Raw genomic sequence first — 20,401 nt, 5'->3', positions numbered from 1 at the left:
GTGTTGCAGTACTGCACTCACACTGAACGTCCAGCTGCACAGATGAGTTCTGGGTTCCGTGTTGGTTCTCCGCTCTACAGTAGTATAAACCACTGTCAGTATAATTAGTCGTGTTGATGGTGAGAGTGTCTCCAGTCTCTATCTGCTCTCCGTTCTCTCTGTACCAGGTGTAGTTCAGCACTGCTGGGTTTCCATCACTGCTGCAGCTCAGAGACACTGATCCCCCCAACAGCACTGGACCAGACGGAGACACTGACACAGTCGTGTTCCTCGGAGGATCTGAGAGGAGAAAGACAGTATGTGTTACTGGGACGAGATCAGCTGAACTGGATTGAGGGGTCCAGTGAGGATTTGCAGTAGTGCTGCCTCAGGGCTGGACTGGACAGTCTGGGGAATCTGAGTACAGAGCTGTGGGATTTGACTGAGTTTCTGTACAGAAGCTAAGTATAGGAGTCCTTCCAGCTTCAGGTATGGCTTAGGTCGACCCCCCATCTCTCAGGACACATGGAAGACAAGCATCCACACTGTTCTGTGTCCTGTAGCCGAGGCTGTGGAACGAACGCCCCGGGTGTCGGAACAGCAGAATCACTTGTACTATTCACTTCAAACGACCTCTGAAGACCTGAAGCTCTCTGTGGATAACTCTTAATGGAGCAGCAGTCCTGCATCTATTAGAGCTTTCACTGCGTTAGCAGCACTGCTGCACTGACTGTGCTCTGCTTCTTCTCCATAGGTAGAAGTTTAGTGATGTCCACGTTCAGGTTCTAGGAATTGTGTATTGCTGTAAACTGCTGTACTGGGTATTGTGTGGCTCATTTCTGGCAGTGTCAGAGTTACCTTAGACCTACCTTAAGTTCTATCAGCACTAGCAGGGCTGGGCGATACGTTATATCAGGAATACTGAGCTCCTTGCCGAGCTCACCGCAGATCACGGTTTGTTTAGGCCAGCTTTGGTTCATAGTTCAGGTGCTCGAGCGGACCTTCCGTGGATCTTTGGAATTAGCAGGGCACTTTCGCTTGTTCCCTGGTTATATCCTCTACTCTGACTCCAGCTAGGCGACCCTCTTCTACTTCGCGTCTACAGGTTTGGTCGGCCTAGCCATTTATGGTTCAGCGGCTGGTTCCCCAGCTCTCTTCCCCCAGTTTAGAGTAGTCTCTGCGCAGTTCACTCATGACAATTCTGACTGAGTGACTAAACACTTTTATAAACTGTTCTGTATTAGTATATCTTCTAAATGCTTTAAATGTAAATGAACAAATCCTATAATAATACAATACCAAGCCATCTTACCCACGCTGAATACCCAGCAACTTTCATTTTAAACGTTACTTTTACTATTTTTATAATTTCACTGCAGTTTCAACACTTCATTAAAATCAGTCTTCATCAACAGCTGCTAAACAGAAGCCATTTATAAACCTCAGCTCAAATCGATTTGATATACCTACAAAAAAATTAATTAATTGATGACTATAAGAATAATAATACACAACGCAGGATGAAATGGCATGGAAGCCACATGAACGTAGGTCCATTTGTGCTACTTGCACAGCTTACGGTGCTCCCGCCCTCTGCACTTCTGTTTACCGCAGTAGTATTTTCAGATGGATTGACCATATAAATAAGTGCACCGCCCAGCCCTAATTTACAGTGGTAGTATGCTATTGCACTTTATGGCAGTGAGGTCCAGCTGTGGTTTTGGGCAAATACCTGATTGAAGCCCTGCATCTCAAACCCCACAGAAACATCTCAGTTCAAAGGAGAACATCAAAGACTACAGACAGTTAGGCTCATTTACATACACAGTGCATGTTTAGGGAATGGTTAGGGCTGGGGCAGTGGCAGCTCAGCGGTTAGAGCACTGGGCTGGTGGTTATTGATGACAAGGTTGTAGGTTTGATACCTGGACTCAGCAAGTGAGTGGGGCAAGGCCCTTCACCTTTCCTGCTTCCCGGGTGCCGCAGAATGGCTGCCCACCACTCCAGGCATGTGTGTTCATTGTCACTGTGTGTGTTTGATCACTAGTGTGTATGTGTGTGTTCAGGGCAGAGGCTAAGGTCCATCTGTGTCCAGCACTAATGATGAATATGGGTGTCTTGTCATGTTTTTTAAGACTGCCATTAAACCCTGGTGGCATCTGTACAGGACGAACTATACACCACTCTAAAGACCAGAGCAGCAGCTGAGGTTAGCAGACTATAAATGTACAGTAGCTGAAACTACAAGAGCAGCCTGACCACGGGCTGATGGAGACAGATAAGCTGTAAACTCACAGTCCTGAGCTGAATTCAGTGAAGATACTCTAGAAGATAACTGGAAGAGTTCGACTTTATAAGCAAACGTTCAGCAGATCTTGCTGGAAATGTATAAATGCATACATGCTTTTAAACATGCTTTAAGCACATATGTAGAGGAACTGAAACACTGCAGCACTGCACTCACACTGAATGTCCAGCTGCACAGATGAGTTCTGGGTTCCGTGTTGGTTCTCCGCTCTACAGTAGTATAAACCACTGTGTGTATCATCAGTCTCAGTGATGGTGAGAGTGTCTCCAGTCTCTATCTGCTCTCTCTTCTGTTTGTTCCAGGTCTGGTTCACTGCTGGGTTTCCTTCACATGGAGACCCTGACTTGTTCTTCTGAGGATCTAAGAGGGGAGTGCAGAGATTAACCTCCTAAGTTAAGTTCTCCTCTGCTTCTGTCACTCAGCTTCACCTCCTCACTCTACACCAGCTTGTCTGACTAGCACAGGCCCAGTTTCAGCTAAATCTTAGTCAGCTACTCCTCATTCTGGCCCAGCTGCTCCTCTTTACTAGCTTACCTTTCTCCTGTAAACTTTGACCTAGCCTTTTCTTCCTATCTCTAACCTAGCTTCTCCAACTCATTAGCAGCTCGTCCAACCAACTCTGACTCTGGTCCGGCTTCTCCCGACTCCAGCCTGGCTTCATCTTTAAACTATAAACCACCTTGTCCACTTTACTTTGGCCTTCTCTTGCTGAGCCCAGTCTGGTTACTTCTCCTGACTCTTCTAACTTCAGCTCTGGATTGTATCCAGACTAAGTACAGCTACTGAAACATTGCATTATGGCACTCACGCTGAACGTCCCGCTGCACAGATGAGTTTTGTGTTTTAAGTTGGTTCTCAGCTCTACAGTTGTATAAATCACTGTGTGTATCGTCCGGTTTGTTGATGAAAAGATTGTGTCCAGATATCTGCTCTCCGTTCTCTCTGTACCAGGTGTAGTTCAGCACTGCTGGGTTTCCATCACTGCTGCAGCTCAGAGACACTGATCCCCCCAACAGCACTGGACCAGACGGAGACACTGACACAGTCGTGTTCCTCGGAGGATCTGAGAGAGAAGAGTGGAGATTAACCTCTCTTAACACATCTTTCCCTCACTGTGAGCTGAACAAGGCTACGATAGCAACGTTAGCTGGGATAACCTGGACTTCTCTGTTTAAATTTTAAGTCACGTGTGATCTGCTGTGGCTTACTGTGGTGGGAGGAATTAAAGTGTTTGGAGTTATGAAGCTTCTTGGTACGTTGATGCATGGTGCCTCCATTATAAACAATGGTTTAAATTCTTTTTTAGGATTTGGTAGGATTCGTCCTATGCCGCGAGTTTTGTGTTACATATCGAATGCTCTTTTCGACCAGAAAACCTCTCTAACTTGATGTTTGCGAAGTGCGGACCACACTTGACTGAGGCAAGGAGGAAAAGTAGAGAAATTTGGGGGGCTTCAGGCTGATGGGACCCTTTGCCAGGCAGAGGTTGAGTATAATTGGACCATTGGGAGGAGCAGGGGTGGTGGAGGGGTCAGTATTTTCGTCAAGAAGGTGGGAAGAGGAGCAGCTATATAGCGTGTAGTAATGAAGATGAGGGGTTAGCGCGTGGTCCTGCAAATTGCAGGAGGCAAGACTGATTTGGAAAGAATGACCGAAGAAATGATTTGGAGGGTAACCGCTGAGAAAGAGGACACGTCGGAGGTGAGTGTGAAACCATTGACGGAATATGGCGGATCTTGCCTCTATAACAAAAAGTGGGTCTGTTGGTTGAGCATTCTGGGAAAGCCTTCTATTGATATGATGTACATATGGACTGAGTTAAGACTGTAACTTAAACAGGTAGATGGGCACGGTTTTCCCCAGTTGATTGGGTTTGCTTCGTTTAAAATCTGAGGATGGTGAGGCCTGATAGGAGTGGATAAGCAGAAGAATTGGATGAAGGTGATGTAAATTCTGAACATCTGAGGAAACCAAAGAAGGCTAAGAGAAAAATATTTTTGAGTGTGGAGGAGATGGTAGCCGAATAGTGACCGGAACAGAGTGCCCTGGGGGGGGGGGGGCCTGGGGGTGGCTGGAGGAAGAATGAGATAAACCGGTTATGAGTTTCATGAAGAAATTGATGGCAGCTAAATATAGTAGAGGATCGGATTGAGTGCTGTGAGCCAGGAGATGTGAGGAAGGCTGTGGTTACGAAGAGGTCGTTTGAGGGGAAGGTAATGTTGTGCAAAGGGTGACAGTTCTGAAAGGATTTCTAGCCGGTCCAGTAGGTTGACAGTGTTCGTGGGAAATTGGAGGCGGATGAAGGGTGTGAATGATAAGCTTCTGGATTGGCCTTTATCGATTGTATGAACAGTGGTAGAGTTATCGAGATGGATTTGTATTGCCTGTTGTGTCCACTCATGCTCAAGGTAAAGCTCCCAGAGGGCTGTAGAATTGTCAGGCCCAGCCGCGAGGCAAACAAACTGTGCATGCCATTGTAGTAGCCGCCAAAGCCGGATGAAGGAGCAGCATCTGTAAAAAAGATGGACGTCTGCGGGGTCGCCAATGACATCATCATTGAAGAAAGATATGCCATTCCAGGGGCGAAGCAAGGCAAGACAAAACTTCAAGAGGCAAAAGCTGTCCAACGTAACGAAGTGATACAAGGATTGAGTTGAAGAAGCGAGGTGAAGGAGGCAGGAGATGAAAGATCGACCCTGCGGAATGATTCGAGTTGCGTAGTTAAGGTGGCCCAGAAGACAGAGAATCTGCTGGTACAGCTGGAATAATTGAGCACAGAGAGAGTGAGTAATGCAGTCATGCTTCTCTCGAGGAAGTGAGGCTTGGAACACAACAGAGTCCAAGGTGATATCAAGGAACTCCAGGGAGGTTAAAGGTCTGATGGTCTTTTCATCAGAGAGGGGAATCCCAACGGGTTTGGAAAAAGGGTTGGAAAAAGCTGTGAGACCGCATGCTGGGGGTGCAGAAGGGGGGTCAATGGCTAGATAATCATCAAGGAGGTGGAGAACAAAAGGCAGCCTTTGTACGTTGAGCAGAATCCAACAGAGGCCCTCAGCGAGGGTATCTTTGGACTACTTTTGCAAGCGAAGGTGAGACGAACTTGCTGCCCCAGAGATGCCAGAATTCAGAGTGGAGAGATAGTTGAAGGCGGAGGGCTCAGTGGAACCATGATCCATGAACCATGAACCAGATCAATGATGAGGCGCTACTTGCCCGAGTACTTGCGAGTAGCGACGCCAATGCAGCTGATTCGGCAGGGCGAAAAGGGAGGGGACAAGAAAGGGCCCATCATGAAACATTGGAACGGCATCAGGCTCGGACAAGGCAGAGAGAGGATTGCGACACAAGAGTGAGGAAGCAGGCAGTGCAACGAGGCCCGGGGAGAAGCCTAAAAGGAGACCATGTAGAAGGTAACTGGCAAAGGACACATTGGGATGGCCTGCCAGATCTGCACCTGACCACAGCAGAGCAGACGTGAAGCAGCTTGCAAGAAGAAGCGAAACAGCCGGCATGGTTGAAGTTGTTGCAGACCATCTGACCGTCCAGGAAATACACAAGGCGTCCGTAACTGTTGCGAGCATTGGAGGTGGACAGTCGGGCAGCGGGCCCAGTAGCGCCAACAGGGGCTGCGGGTGGTTGTCACTGGGAACAGGGAGCGTCAACAAGGGAGCAGGAAGAAGCAGGATAATGGGGCAGCCGCAAGCCTCACAGGAAAGTGCGGTGCGGCCCGAAAAGACCCGGCAGTAGAGCTCTAAGTTCAGCGCACCCCAGTGCTTGGAGAGATTCCACTGCTGGAGTCAGGCCATAGCTCTTGCAGAGAAGAGCTGATGGTACTCATAAAAACCAGTCCCACCAACACAAACAGCCACATCCAGAATGGTGGCCAAATAATCATCCAATTCCTGGTGACCAGAAGGGAAGGTGGAGCACAGGATGTTGCGGTAAATAGAGAAGGTAAGGGGAAACCAGAACAGGGAGAAATTTGTAGGTGTGAAAGTGAGAAAAACACAGAGTGAACGACACATCACCCACATCGATAGTGCGTGGAGCAGGAGAACCTGGAGATGGGAGCAGCAAGGAGGGGAGAGCCACGTCCGCACCTTGGAAAATGTGTTGCGTCAAGGTGGTCGAGGCGAGAGGAGGCTTGAAGATACGAACGTTGGCAGGCGGGGCGGCCAGAGGAGCAGTGGAGAGGGTGAAAGGAGAGCTGGAACCAGGAGGAGGCACAGCAGAAGGCACAGCAGCGGGGAGACCTGAAAAAGCAATGGAGGGTGTGGGCCGGGACGATTGCAGAAAGGGGAACAAGGACGATTGGGGGGGCTCATCCCCGCCGGAGCACACTGGAGGCGTAATGTCATTAGGAAGCGCTGCCGAGGCTGTGCTAGCGGGAAGTTTACCACCTAAGGAGAGATACAGAGACCCTGCTGTCCCGAAGAACCTTCTGGAGCTTGGCGACAGTCCAGTAAACCTCTCTGCACAGTTTTGCAATTTTAAGACATCTTATAAAATTCAGAAGTCAGCAGTGGTTCTCATAACTCTAATCCAGCCTGTCTGACCTCAGTCCAACTTTTCCCTAACCTGTGCACTTCTAACTCCAGCTAGTCCAGTTAGTGTCCGGACTATGTAGAGGAACTGAAACACTGCAGCTCTGCACTCACACTGAACGTCCAGCTGCACAGATGAGTTCTGGGTTCCGTGTTGGTTCTCCGCTCTACAGTAGTATAAACCACTGTGTGTATCATCAGTCTCAGTGATGGTGAGAGTGTCTCCAGTCTCTATCTGCTCTCCGTTCTCTCTGTACCAGGTGTAGTTCAGCACTGCTGGGTTTCCATCACTGCTGCAGCTCAGAGACACTGATCCCCCCAACAGCACTGGACCAGACGGAGACACTGACACAGTCATGTTCCTCGGAGGATCTGAGAGAGGAGGGAAGAGATTAACCTCCTGACTTGGGTTCTTCTTCTCACTCTGGCCCAGTTTCTCCTCTTTACTCCGAACCAGTTTAGCCTTTTAACCATAACCCAGCTTGGCTTCTAGTTCTAACTCACTACTAGCTCGTCTGAATAACTCTGGGCTGAATTTTCCTACTAAGTTTAGTCTGGCTTCGCTGGCAGACTACAGCCTGGCTTCATCTCTGAATGTTGAACCAGCTTGTTCACTTTACTTTGGCCAGACCTCTCCTATATTTGGACAGGCTTCTCCTTCTCACTCTGGTCCAGCTTCTCTTCTTTTCTCCAGACCAGATTACATTCTCTAACGCTAACCAATCTTCTCCTAACTCTGGGCTAAATTCTTTTGATTGACTCTGGTCCAGCTTCTTCTGACTCCAGTCTGACTTCATCTCTTAACTCTGAACCAGCTTGTTTACTTTCACCCGACTTCTCTTGCTGACTCCAGCCTGGTGTCTTCTTTAGATTCTCCAAACTTCAGCCCTGGATTGTGTCTTGACTTTGTAAAGCAACAGAAATATAGCACTCCTGTACTCACACTGAACGTCCAGCTGCACAGATGAGTTCTGGGTTCCGTGTTGGTTCTCCGCTCTACAGTAGTATAAACCACTGTGTGTATCATCAGTCTCAGTGATGGTGAGAGTGTCTCCAGTCTCTATCTGCTCTCCGTTCTCTCTGTACCAGGTGTAGTTCAGCACTGCTGGGTTTCCATCACTGCTGCAGCTCAGAGACACTGATCCCCCCAACAGCACTGGACCAGACGGAGACACTGACACAGTCGTGTTCCTCGGAGGATCTGAGAGAGGAGGGTAGAGATTAACCTCCTGACTTGGGTTCTCCTCCAAACTCTGGCTCCACTTCACATTACTCTAAACCAGCTTGTCCTGCTTACATTGGCCTGGTTTCACCTACATTTCGTCCAGCTTCTCCTCTTTACTCCGGACCAGCTTCACCTCCTAGCCCCAACCAAGCTTCTGCAAACGTTAGCCTAGCTTTCTTCAACACAGATTTTCCTCTTATCTCCAGCCCATTTCTTTCTCCTCATTACTAGATTGCCTAACTAAGTCCGGCCCAAATTCTCCTACTGACTCTGGTCCAGCTTCTAATGACTCCAGCCTGGTTTTTTCCTCACAACTCTAAACCGGGTTGTTAGACTTACATTGGCCCAGCTTCTGCTAAATCTGGCCCAGCCTGTCCTCTTTGCTCTGATTCAGTTTCACCTTGAAACTCTGGCCTAGCTTCTTCTTCTTTACTCACTACCAGCTTGTGCACTTTACTTAGGGTGGCTTTTTGTGCTGACCTCAGCTTGTTTCTTCTTCCTGACTCTGGCCCAGCTTCATAGTCCAGCTTCTAACTCCAGCTCTGGTTAGCGTCCGGACTATGTAGAGGAACTGAAACACTGCATCACTGCACTCACACTGAACGTCCAGCTGCAGACAGAAGGTCTGCCAGGAGGTCGCCATGTTTGATGTGCTGCCACAATGAAGCACTGCATTTGAAGAAACATTGCAAGTAAAGGACCGAACGGAGACAATAACACAGACATGTTCCTCAGAGCATCTAAAAGAGTAGAGTTGTGATTAACCTTCTAACTTGGGCTCTGCTCCTAACTCTGAGCTGAATTCTCCTACTGACTCTGACATAGCTCCTCCTCTTATCCTTAGCTTGGTATCACCCACTCCTTGACCTATTATCCCAAACTAGACCCAGTCTCCTGTTCAGGTGCCGGCCATGTCTCTTCCAGATCTTCAGCAGGTCCAGTTCCAAATAGTTCAGCAGCATCGGTTTTGCTCTCATGCAGGAGCGATTACAGTCCCTCACGCCACTCCTGCTCCTGTCTAAATCTCTGTCCAGCCATCGCCATCTCTGTCCTCGTCCTTTGTCTCAATCTCTATTCCTATACAGCGACCTCACTGTACAACGCCTCGTCACTGTGCCGGGACATTATTGTGCACGGAGTGTACTAATAGAACAGTCCCGCTGTTTCTCAATCGGACACTATTCTGTTCATCACTATGTCCTGCCACACAGCTCGGTCATCTGCACTGCCACTTTAAAACTCTATTGTTTATCACTTATACTGTACTGATACCCCAGGATGCCTTACATCACGACATTATATTAATGTAGTTACTGCACTGTTACATTAAACATAATTCATTCTGTATATTCCATTATATTAATGTAGTTACTGCACTGTTACATTACACATAATTCATTCTGTATATTCCATTATATTAATGTAGATACTGCACTGTTACATTACACATAATTCATTCTGTATATTCCATTATATTAATGTAGTTACTGCACTGTTACATTACACATAATTCATTCTGTATATTCCATTATATTAATGTAATTACTGCACTGTTACATTACACATAATTCATTCTGTATATTCCATTATATTAATGTAGATACTGCACTGTTACATTACACATAATTCATTCTGTATATTCCATTATATTAATGTAGTTACTGCACTGTTACATTACACATAATTCATTCTGTATATTCCATTATATTAATGTAGTTACTGCACTGTTACATTACACATAATTCATTCTGTATATTCCATTATATTAATGTAATTACTGCACTGTTACATTACACATAATTCATTCTGTATATTCCATTATATTAATGTAATTACTGCACTGTTACATTACACATAATTCATTCTGTATATTCCATTATATTAATGTAGTTACTGCACTGTTACATTACACATAATTCATTCTGTATATTCCATTATATTAATGTAGATACTGCACTGTTACATTACACATAATTCATTCTGTATATTCCATTATATTAATGTAGATACTGCACTGTTACATTACACATTATTCATTCTGTATATTCCATTATATTAATGTAATTACTGCACTGTTACATTACACATAATTCATTCTGTATATTCCATTATATTAATGTAATTACTGCACTGTTACATTACACATAATTCATTCTGTATATTCCATTATATTAATGTAATTACTGCACTGCAATCACTTTTTATGCTTTTATGCCTTTATTGTTTGATTTTACTGCTGTAAAAACTGACTTTCCCTGTGGGATAAATAAAGTGATCTATCTATCTATCTATCTGCCCCCATTCTGTTATGGTAGACGGTGTGTAAGATGATGGTCGTATTTGTGTCTTCTTCTCCTTACTGTTGTTTTCTTGTCGTCTCAATTTACATTTACATGTTGACTCAGGTCAGCACACGGTTTGGTTGATCAGGTCTTGGGGTGACTTGCAGGCCAATATGCTCTGTTTATTCACAATAGGCACTCTGATAACAGAGCCGTTGGGGTGAACAGGGTCCTGAGGGTTCTCCCAAGGACATCAAGGATCTTCAGAGGAACAACCTGCAGAGAACCGAGAACTTTTCCAGCAAATTTGTGTTTGGATCAGCTGTAACAGACATCACCCGGACTTTATCCTGCCTGCCCCCTAGTACAAAGTCTGGGGAGTGTCCGAGTGATCCCGTGTGCAAATAGAGTAGGATATTTTCCAGATAACATAATTACAGAAGAGTCAGTAACCTTGTTCACCATCTTTGATATGCTGTAAACTAAACACTGCCGTTTCCACAGCGCTCTTTTTGCGTCCTATCATGTCTCCTAGTCGCGCTACTCAGGCACCACCTCTCGTTTAAACCCTGCAGAACATTTCCTGTAGTGAGGATGTATCTGACAAGGAAAAGCTCCATCTGGACGCTACCTGTGTGAAAGGGTAATGTCCGCTCCAGATAATGTCTGCAGCTGATTCTCTGGACATTTTCCGGAGTTAATCTGTGAAAATGACTTTTGATATTAAAAGAGCCACACATCAAAAGGCCCTGCTCCACCCCTCACTCCTGGTACATACAGAATGAGTCTTGTAGCAGAGAGGACATCAAGCACAGTCTTCTTCTTCTTCTGAATTTTTACCTTTCTCCCAGGGGAGATCTTTTTCCACAGCTTCTGCAGGACATTTTACTGATGATCTAACTGGTATGACTAACAGGGATCACGTCACACTTTTTAACATTTCATTTTACAGAGTATTGTCACTTACAGATGAAGCACTGCGCTTGAAAAGACATTACTAGTAAAGGGAAAAGTAGCCAGTATTTAGCCCTGTTAGCCAGCATTTAGTCCAGTGTTTGACTCTCATACAGTTGAGAGTCACTGTATTGACCCCAACTTCCCATTTATCCCACGTTCACCCAGTAAACTGTTCTTTCATTCCACAATATTATAAATGAATAAAATGACTCCTGTTTGTCTCTGTGTAATCTTCAGTATGATCACAGTAATATGTTCCATTAATATTTAGACATTCTGATCTATGTTGGCAGTTACAGGGTTTCCCTCTTGGCTTAAATTAAATATTGGTGTTAAATGGAGAGAGCATGCCATTACACACTCTCTCTACCATTGAAGATGATCTTAATCTACTAAGCTTCTGAGAAACTGAGCAGGGGTCAGTCAGATGATCTGTGTCTGATCACCCTTACTATCAGCAGGGTTGGGTAGTAACAGAATACATGTAACAGCGTTACGTAATCAGAATACAAAAAACCTGTAAATCCATTACAGTGCAAAAGTAAGTAATTTGATTACTGCTCTATTTTAAGGACAGTGTGATTACAAGCAGGGTTACATTACAGCCTGAACAGGATCACTACTCTTGTTGTTATTCTGAGTTTCGGTCACTTAGAATGTGAAGTCATCCAACCTGCATCTGCTACCATCTTAAACTACCGTTTGATCCTCATTCTGTATCAGTTATATCATAAATCAGCAGCTTCAGGATCATACTGATGCTCCACTGACTGGAACAGGGAGAACGACGTCTCCGTCAGTCCCACTCCGGGCCGGAGCGCTGCTGCTACTGCACTATGGAGGTTTGGTGGTGGAGCTGCAGGAGGAGAACCTCTCTCCAGAACTGCTGTGTAACGCTGCAGAACCCACAGAGTCATATTAGTGTATAATCCTGTAGTATTACTCTACCGCCTCAGACCACATGCTGCTCTACCTTCAGATGCTGCTTCTAGTGATCCCAGCATGTCCAGAAATGCATGTGTTATGTTTATGTTTATATTTTACTTCTTTTCTGACTGGAAAATTGATCAACTGTTTTCCAGGTTTTTCAGGTTACATTAGTGCAACATAATGATTTTGTTTGTTTGTGTTTAAATCATGACTAAACTAAAAATCCAGTGTTTCACAGCAATCTGCACTAAGGTTTGTGGACACCAGGCCCAGAGACCGTGGCTTTGCTCAAGCAGCCCACTTGGGGAGGAGGTCCTGCAGGTGGAGCAAGCAGAAACAAAACAGGACTTGCTGTGTAGAGAAGGTGACAGCCTCCCAGCTACAGTTCTTCTAATCTGAAAATAATGTAAACCTTTTAATCTGGCTTTGCACTCAGATCAGTACTGAGACAGACCTATTAATGATCTTCTGGTAGCCCCCGACCTCAGTGCCCTCCAGTGCAAATATTCTTCTTCTAGATTTAAGAGCTGCCTTTAATACAATAAACTCCAATGTACTCACTAACCTCTCTGCAATCAGCTTTACCAGTTTGGCTTTTCCTCGATTTAAGTTCTCTCTAACTGGGAGAGATCACTGTGTGCCTCTGCAGCAGTGAGAGACTAGACTTCTACATCTAATACTGATACTGTTACGCCAGCTGTTCCTCAGGGGTCAGCATGTGGACCTCTACTTTTTGCTGTTTACATGCTGCATCACCTGTAGTCACAATCTCAATTTTCATTCCCAGGATTAGGATGTATGGTAAGAGACGCCTGTTATGATTAAACTTATAAAATTATTATATTTATAATTTACAAAAATATATCAGTCCAGAAACACACATTACATAAACTCAGAAAACTCAGCTGCATTATCTATGAAAACACAAACATCTGATAGATCAGATAGCATCAGTTACTCATATTAGATTGGGCTGAAAATGTAGTGGGACGTCTCTGGTGTGTAAAAAAGTAAATATAGCACTCCTGCACTCACACTGAACGTCCAGCCGCACAGATGAGTTCTGGGTTCCGTGTTGGTTCTCCGCTCTACAGTAGTATAAACCACTGTGTGTATCATCAGTCTCAGTGATGGTGAGAGTGTCTCCAGTCTCTATCTGCTCTCCGTTCTCTCTGTACCAGGTGTAGTTCAGCACTGCTGGGTTTCCATCACTGCTGCAGCTCAGAGACACTGATCCCCCCAACAGCACTGGACCAGACGGAGACACTGACACAGTCGTGTTCCTCGGAGGATCTGAGAGGAGAGAAATACAAGATTTAGGACACAGAACTATCAGCCTGTAAGAGCTCCTTCTCACTGCAGTAATTACTGAGTAACACTTTCAGTGGGTGAGTCAGTCTTACACTCAACACGTAATACAACAGCGCGCCGGGTTGTTCTGTTGTTCTCCAGCCTGTAGGTGGCACTGCAGTTAATTCTGAGTCTATGATGAAGGTGAGAGGCGGTGAAGCTCAGGTGAGAGGAGATGAAGCTGGTGTTTTGGTTCTGCTCCAGGACGCTGTTCAGAGGCAGGGGGCTCCATGTTAAAGTGGGGGGGTTGGAGGGACAGGGAGCTAAAGCAGAGCAGATCAGGCTCACAGAGCTGCCCTCCAACACCCTCCGATCCTCCACCTCTGTCTGACCCACATACACACTCAGGGTGGGTTTAGGGGGAGAGTCTGAGACACACACAGATGTGCAGTGTTAGAGAGTCACATGATATTAATTATTAATCTTTGTTAAATTAATTAAACTGAATGTTTAATCATGTCACTCACCGCTGATATTTATATAAACAGATGGATTTGTATAAGTGTATTTATCTTCACCCTCTATTCTGAAGTAATATCTCCCACTGTCAGCCGTACGGACGCTGTAGAAGAGGGTGGTGCAGTTCTTCATGCTGAGATCTCCTCTAATTTCTCCTTTAATCTGGTTGGTTTCAGGAGTTGTGGAGTCGAACACTGTATGGGAATCCTCAGTACCATCTTTACGCCACAGACCTTTAAGATTTCCCTTAAACTTATACTCAAGTCCTGTTCTGATCTCAAAAGCACAGGGAACGAGAACACAGAGTCCCCTCACAGCTTCTACACGGTCTGGAAGAGTGACGGAGAACTCACTGCACCAAACCACTGCAACACACACACACACACACACACACACACACACACACACACACACACACACAGTATTACTACAGTATCACACACATTGGACTAGAATCAGAACACAGAACACACACTAGTTACAGTACATACAGTGTGCAGAACTGCTGCAACCTGAACACACACTGCAGAACACACAAACACATACAATACACAACACACACTAATGAACACACAAACACATACAATACACAACACACACTAATGGACAGACACTATACAACACACACTAATGAACACGCACTGCAGAACACACACACACTAATGAACACACAAACACATACAATACACAACACACACTAATGAACACACAAACACATACAATACACAACACACACTAATGGACAGACACTATACAACACACACTAATGAACACGCACTGCAGAACACACACACACACACTCACCTCCAAACACCCAATACAGCACTGTAAGGGTCTCTGCGAGCTTCATGTCTCTGTTGAGGAGCGTCCACCTGGAGAAGAGAGGATCACAGAAATGCAGCATTTATTTAAACACAGAAACCAGTCTGGAGTTATTCTCCTCATTAAACTCAGGGTGAAGCTCATTCCCACTCCTTCCATGGAAAACCAGAGCTGAGCTTCTGTAGAGACTCTTCCTCACACCGGCTCTAAGAGCACAGTCTATGGAGCACTTTTCAGAATCTGGACCAGTGACTGAGCTCCATCTCAGAACCTACACTACAGGGTTCTACTGGGGATGGGGTTATCATGGGGGAAGGTGAGGGTGAAGGTTAGGGGTCCAGTGAGGGCAGATCTGTGTATGTGTTATTAATTCATCATTCTGATAAAGAGCAGGGAGATAACTTGCTGAAGTCTTTGTAGAACTGTAGGAGGGTATCCATCGGGGCCTGGGGATTTACTATTAGCCATTCTGTTAAGAGCTTTTTCTATCTCTTCAGTGGTTAACAGAATGTGTAGGTCTGCTGCCTGGCGGTTATTTAATCTGGGCAGTAGTAGGTTATTTAAGAAGGCATTGATGTCTTCTTCTTTTACATTTCTGGTATTAGAGTACAGATTGTTACAGTACATTTTAAAAGTCTTGTTTACTGGTTTAGGATCTTGAGTGATATTTCCTGATGGTTCCTGAGTTGTAGTTATGGTCATTTGCTCTTTATTTCTTTTGAGTTGATTAGTAAGGTATTTTCCATTTTTATCGTTGTGTTCAAAGGGATTTTGCCCAAATCGTGAGAGTAAGAACGTTGTTTTCTTATTAATGATTGTGTTTCTAGTTTATGCTGGTGTTCTTTTATCATTTTAGAGTTTCTTCTGTGGCATTTTCTGCACAGGTTTCATGTAGTGGTTTAATGTTTTGCTCTTTTATGTGTAGAATTTCTTGTTCTTTATGTTTTTTTGTGCTCTGAGTAAGATATAAAGATATAAAGATATAAGTACTGCTGTTGCTGTTTCCCATAGAGGTATTGAGGAGATTTCTGATGTGTCGTTTATTTCCATAAAGGATTCCCATTCTCTCCTGAAAAAGGTATCAAAGTTCGTGTCTTTGAGTAGTGATATGCTGAGGCACCATTGAGGTCTTGTTGTGTCTGTGAGCTTAATCTGAAAGTGCGTGCTGATTGGTGCGTGGTCTGAGATGACCACAGATGGGATGAATTGCTGTTTTAGAAAGGTAGGGTACAACAGTTTTACTGGCAAGAAAATAATGTCTGGACTGGGCACTGAACCTAGAGGTTTACTAGAAACGGGCCAATCCAAAAGAGAACAGTCCAGAACGAGCAGAGTTAAAACCGGGGTGATCGATACATGATGCAGGTCAAGACCAGAAAACCCAACAACCAGCAAACAGAGTAAAAGAGGAACAGCAGAAGACGTAAAAACGAGAAACAGGGTCAGACAGGATACGATAAACGCTCAGTACGCTCCGAGATACAGGATAAATCCTTCACAGCATGGTTAACAGACAGACAGGCCTTTATACACAGGTGATCAGGTGATCATCATCAGTACTCAGGAGACACAGATCAGGAAAGAGTTCTCGCTGGTTGGTGGAGACAAGAGACAAGCCTGACACTGACCCTCATCAAGGGGTTTTAACAGGACTTAAATAACCTGAATAATGATCAGCTAGTTTTCTTCACTAAGCTGCTGTTAAAGCCCAGACTGAGCTTCTTCTGCTGGTGTAGTCCTGCCCTCCTGAAGCTACTTCTCCCTCTCCATGAGCCTCATTCTGCTGCAGGAACGTCACAGCCATGCTTTAGTGCATGTAGAGCTCACGCTCACCACGAGTTCCCACACCAGCAGCTTTCCCTCAGAGACGTTAAACAGCGATTCTACAGAAGCCCACGCTGCCGGCACAGACCTCCAGATCAGCTCAGACCACCAATCCAAAACCACACTTTTAAATCAGAGAGAAGAAAAAGTGACTTTCTCACAAGAACGTATCAAATACGGTACACTACATGTCCATATGTTTGTGGACACCCCTTCTAATGAATGCATTCAGCTACTTTAAGCTGCACCCATTGCTGACACAGATGTGCAAATGCACACACAGCTTGTCTAGTCCCTGTAGAAGAGAAGTACTGCCAATAGAATAGGACTCTCTGGAGCAGATCATCATGAGCCTATTATCTCCATGCTGCCTAATGCCAGGCGTGGGCTAGAGGGGTATAAAGCCCCCAGCATTGAGCTGTGGAGCAGTGGAAGAACTGTGTTCTCTGGAATGATGGTGGAGGAGCTCCATCCAGTACTTTTGGGGATGAGGCGGGGTGGTGATCATTCAACATCCTGACCTTACTAACTCACTTTTCACTGAATCCAATCAAATCCTTACAGCAATTCTCCTCCAGAATCTAGTAGAAAGCCTTCTTCCCTGGACAGTAGAGACAGTTACTCTGCAAAAATACCCTTAAATAAGGAAGAAACAATCAATTGTGTCCTAATACTTTTGACCATGTAGTGGATAATGGAGAGAACAGGCTCTCATATGAAAGTCAGGTCAGTAAAACAGGGGTTTATATGGTACTGAAATGTTCATTACGGGTCTGAGCTCATTTCAGTAGAAATTCTTAACCAACAACACGTTAACCTGCCGCCCCTACTGTACAAACTGCTGATAGATGGTCAGTAATTAGTGCAGTTCTTACTGAATTTCCTCTTATTAATATGAATACAGTTTAATACAGACACATTACAGTTTACAGTTGATCCCACATGAAATCTCAATCTACAACAAAGACCAGAGTTCCTCCTGTACTGCCCAGAGTCCACCATCACACCCGTTCTGCAGTCTCATAAATGGAAGATCTTCCACTGTACTGTACAAAACTAACCCAACAGCAGTCCTACAGAGTGATGGAGAAGACCTGCAGTGGTTCTTACCCTCAGGGTGGAGGAGAAACCGGGGGAAGATCAGCTCTTCAGTGCAGAGAGGCTGATGATCTCTCCATGTGGAGATCAGATGGTCCGAAGCGTCCTGCTGTAACTCTGCTGTCTGTTTCAGGCTGGACTCCACTGCACTGTGGGACAAACACCAGCTACCCAACTTCCCCTCTCTCACCACAGCTGGACCTGCGACACCATCAGCAGCTTCTATTCCTCTCCTTCTATTATTTATCCAGAAGAAGGAGAGCTAAATCAGCTGATCTGCCTTTAATGAAGTAAAGTCCGTCTCCTGGGGGTTAGAGGATCAGTGGGAGAGGACTGCAGTGGCTCAGGATTCCTGTGTCCTTCATGAAGACAGCAGTAACAGATAGACTGCCATGCTGATACAGAAACAGCAGTGTTAAACTCAGCAGCTGAAATCCACTCACACTCTCAGCTCTGCTCCATCAGCTCTGCTCTGACTACAACCCACCATCTACACACCCAGCAGAACACCCTGAAGAACTGGACCACAGCGCCCCCCACTGTTCCTGAGGGTCAATGACAGCTCAGCTGATTTTCTAATGAGGGTTTAGGAGAGGAATAGGAGAGAAAACAGTTCATTAAACAGTTAAGATGAACAGAGTCACACAAACTTCTTCCATCTAATGCTGATGTTCTGAGAAGAGTTCGGCTCTAGAGCCTGTTAAAATTTTCATACTTTATATTAGCAAGAATTCAATGTTTTAGAAATTAAAAAGATACATTTCTTTGTCCTTTAGATCACAGATGCATAAAAATCAGTACAAATAAAATGGTGAATTATTAAATATTAGACCCTGGTCCTCCTGAACTGCTTTACTTACGGTTCCACTGAACACAAGCTAATGCTAACTCAGGACTAGTTCAGCTACATTATCCAGGTAAAATAGAAAACCAGACCTAAGATTTTTGAAGTGAGAAGTAAAATAATACTAATAGTAATAACAGCTGTTACCGTCAGTGTTAGCCTGCCTCATTATTAGCAATGCTATGAGAGCTGGATAACGGTGGACAGTTAAAGCTAACCGGCTAAATCCACAGATAATCTGCTGATATTACCGTTAATAAATGAATGATTAATCAAATCAGTTACATATTAAACTAAAAGTGTGTTAATAATAATAATAGTGAAGCTGAATATCTCTAATAGTCTAATAACACACAGTAATATGAACAGTCTCCCTCAGCTGCACCGTTAGCCGCTCAAATGACCGTTACCATTTGAAATGAGAGAGCGCGCGAGCTGCAGCAGCAGCAGCCGATTCACAGGACGGGGAGTCGATTCCTAAAAGAGTCGAGTCTACATCTACATGCATTACCATCTAGAGAGTCGACTCCAAAGATTCAGACTGATTCAGATTCAGGCTGTTCTATTCCACTATATTTGGAGTCGGCTCCGATTTCAAGTTAAATGAATCGAATAGTCGGCTCCAGGATTAGATTCCACACAATTTTATCAATTAGTTATATTTTAGCTTTATAGGAAAATGCACATGAAGTTCAAAGTTCATACTTTTACCTCTTTTTAGTTTAAAAAGACTTTTTAGTTTAAGAGGAAAGTTTTATCTCAGAGTTTAAGAGGAAAGTTTCTCCTCAGAGTTTAAGAGGAAAGTTTTTCCTCAGAGTTTAAGAGGAAAGTTTTACCTCAGAGTTTAAGAGGGAAGTTTTTCCTCAGAGTTTAAGAGGAAAGTTTTACCTCAGAGTTTAAGAGGAAAGTTTTATCTCAGAGTTTAAGAGGAAAGTTTTACCTCAGAGTTTAAGAGGAAAGTTTTTCCTCAGAGTTTAAGAGGAAAGTTTCTCCTCAGAGTTTAAGAGGAAAGTTTTTCCTCAGAGTTTAAGAGGAAAGTTTCTCCTCAGAGTTTAAGAGGAAAGTTTTACCTCAGAGTTTAAGAGGAAAGTTTTTCCTCAGAGTTTAAGAGGGAAGTTTTTCCTCAGAGTTTAAGAGGAAAGTTTTACCTCAGAGTTTAAGGGGAAAGTTTTACTTCAGAGTGTAACAGAAAAGTTTTACCTCAGAGTTTAAGGGGAAAGTTTTACCTCAGAGTTTGAGAGGAAGATTTTACCTCAGAGTTTAAGAGGAAAGTTTTACCTCAAAGTTTAAGGGGAATGTTTTTTCTCAGAGGTTTAGAGGAACGTTTTACCTCAAAGTTTAAGAGGAAAGTTTTTCCTTAGAGTTTGAGAGGAATGTTTTATCTCAGAGTTTAAGAGGAAAGTTTTTCCTCAGAGTTTAAGAGGAAAGTTTTTCCTCAGAGTTTAAGAGGAAAGTTTTACCTCAGAGTTTAAGAGGGAAGTTTTTCCTCAGAGTTTAAGAGGAAAGTTTTATCTCAGAGTTTAAGAGGAAAGTTTTACCTCAGAGTTTAAGAGGAAAGTTTCTCCTCAGAGTTTAAGAGGAAAGTTTTTCCTCAGAGTTTAAGAGGGAAGTTTTTCCTCAGAGTTTAAGAGGAAAGTTTTACCTCAGAGTTTAAGAGGAAAGTTTTTCCTCAGAGTTTAAGAGGAAAGTTTTACCTCAGAGTTTAAGAGGAAAGTTTTTCCTCAGAGTTTAAGAGGAAAGTTTTACCTCAGAGTTTAAGAGGAAAGTTTTACCTCAGAG

At 44.2% G+C, this 20,401-nt stretch overlaps 1 protein-coding gene across 2 annotated transcripts in view; it reads right to left on the bottom strand.

Annotated features, from left to right (window-relative positions):
• Nucleotides 1-18,471, bottom strand: part of LOC140550239 (B-cell receptor CD22-like) — a 30,038-nt gene extending 11,567 nt beyond the window's left edge. The window contains exons 1-11 of one of the 2 annotated variants that reach the window (XM_072674084.1): nucleotides 18,266-18,471; nucleotides 17,791-18,173; nucleotides 14,839-14,906; nucleotides 14,043-14,399; nucleotides 13,629-13,943; nucleotides 13,261-13,518; nucleotides 7,775-8,032; nucleotides 6,946-7,203; nucleotides 3,096-3,350; nucleotides 2,444-2,647; nucleotides 22-279 (exon numbers count right to left, since the gene is read on the bottom strand). In XM_072674084.1, the coding sequence (XP_072530185.1) occupies nucleotides 22-279; nucleotides 2,444-2,647; nucleotides 3,096-3,350; nucleotides 6,946-7,203; nucleotides 7,775-8,032; nucleotides 13,261-13,518; nucleotides 13,629-13,943; nucleotides 14,043-14,399; nucleotides 14,839-14,884 (2,209 nt within the window). In that variant the 5' untranslated portion in view covers nucleotides 14,885-14,906; nucleotides 17,791-18,173; nucleotides 18,266-18,471. The other variant, XM_072674083.1, reaches the window with a different exon arrangement.
• Nucleotides 18,472-20,401: the final 1,930 nt, after the last annotated feature.

This window comes from Salminus brasiliensis, chromosome 2 (genome assembly GCF_030463535.1).
Source record: "Salminus brasiliensis chromosome 2, fSalBra1.hap2, whole genome shotgun sequence".
Lineage (NCBI taxonomy): Eukaryota > Metazoa > Chordata > Actinopteri > Characiformes > Bryconidae > Salminus > Salminus brasiliensis.
This window is presented reverse-complemented; position numbering and strand designations above follow the sequence as displayed.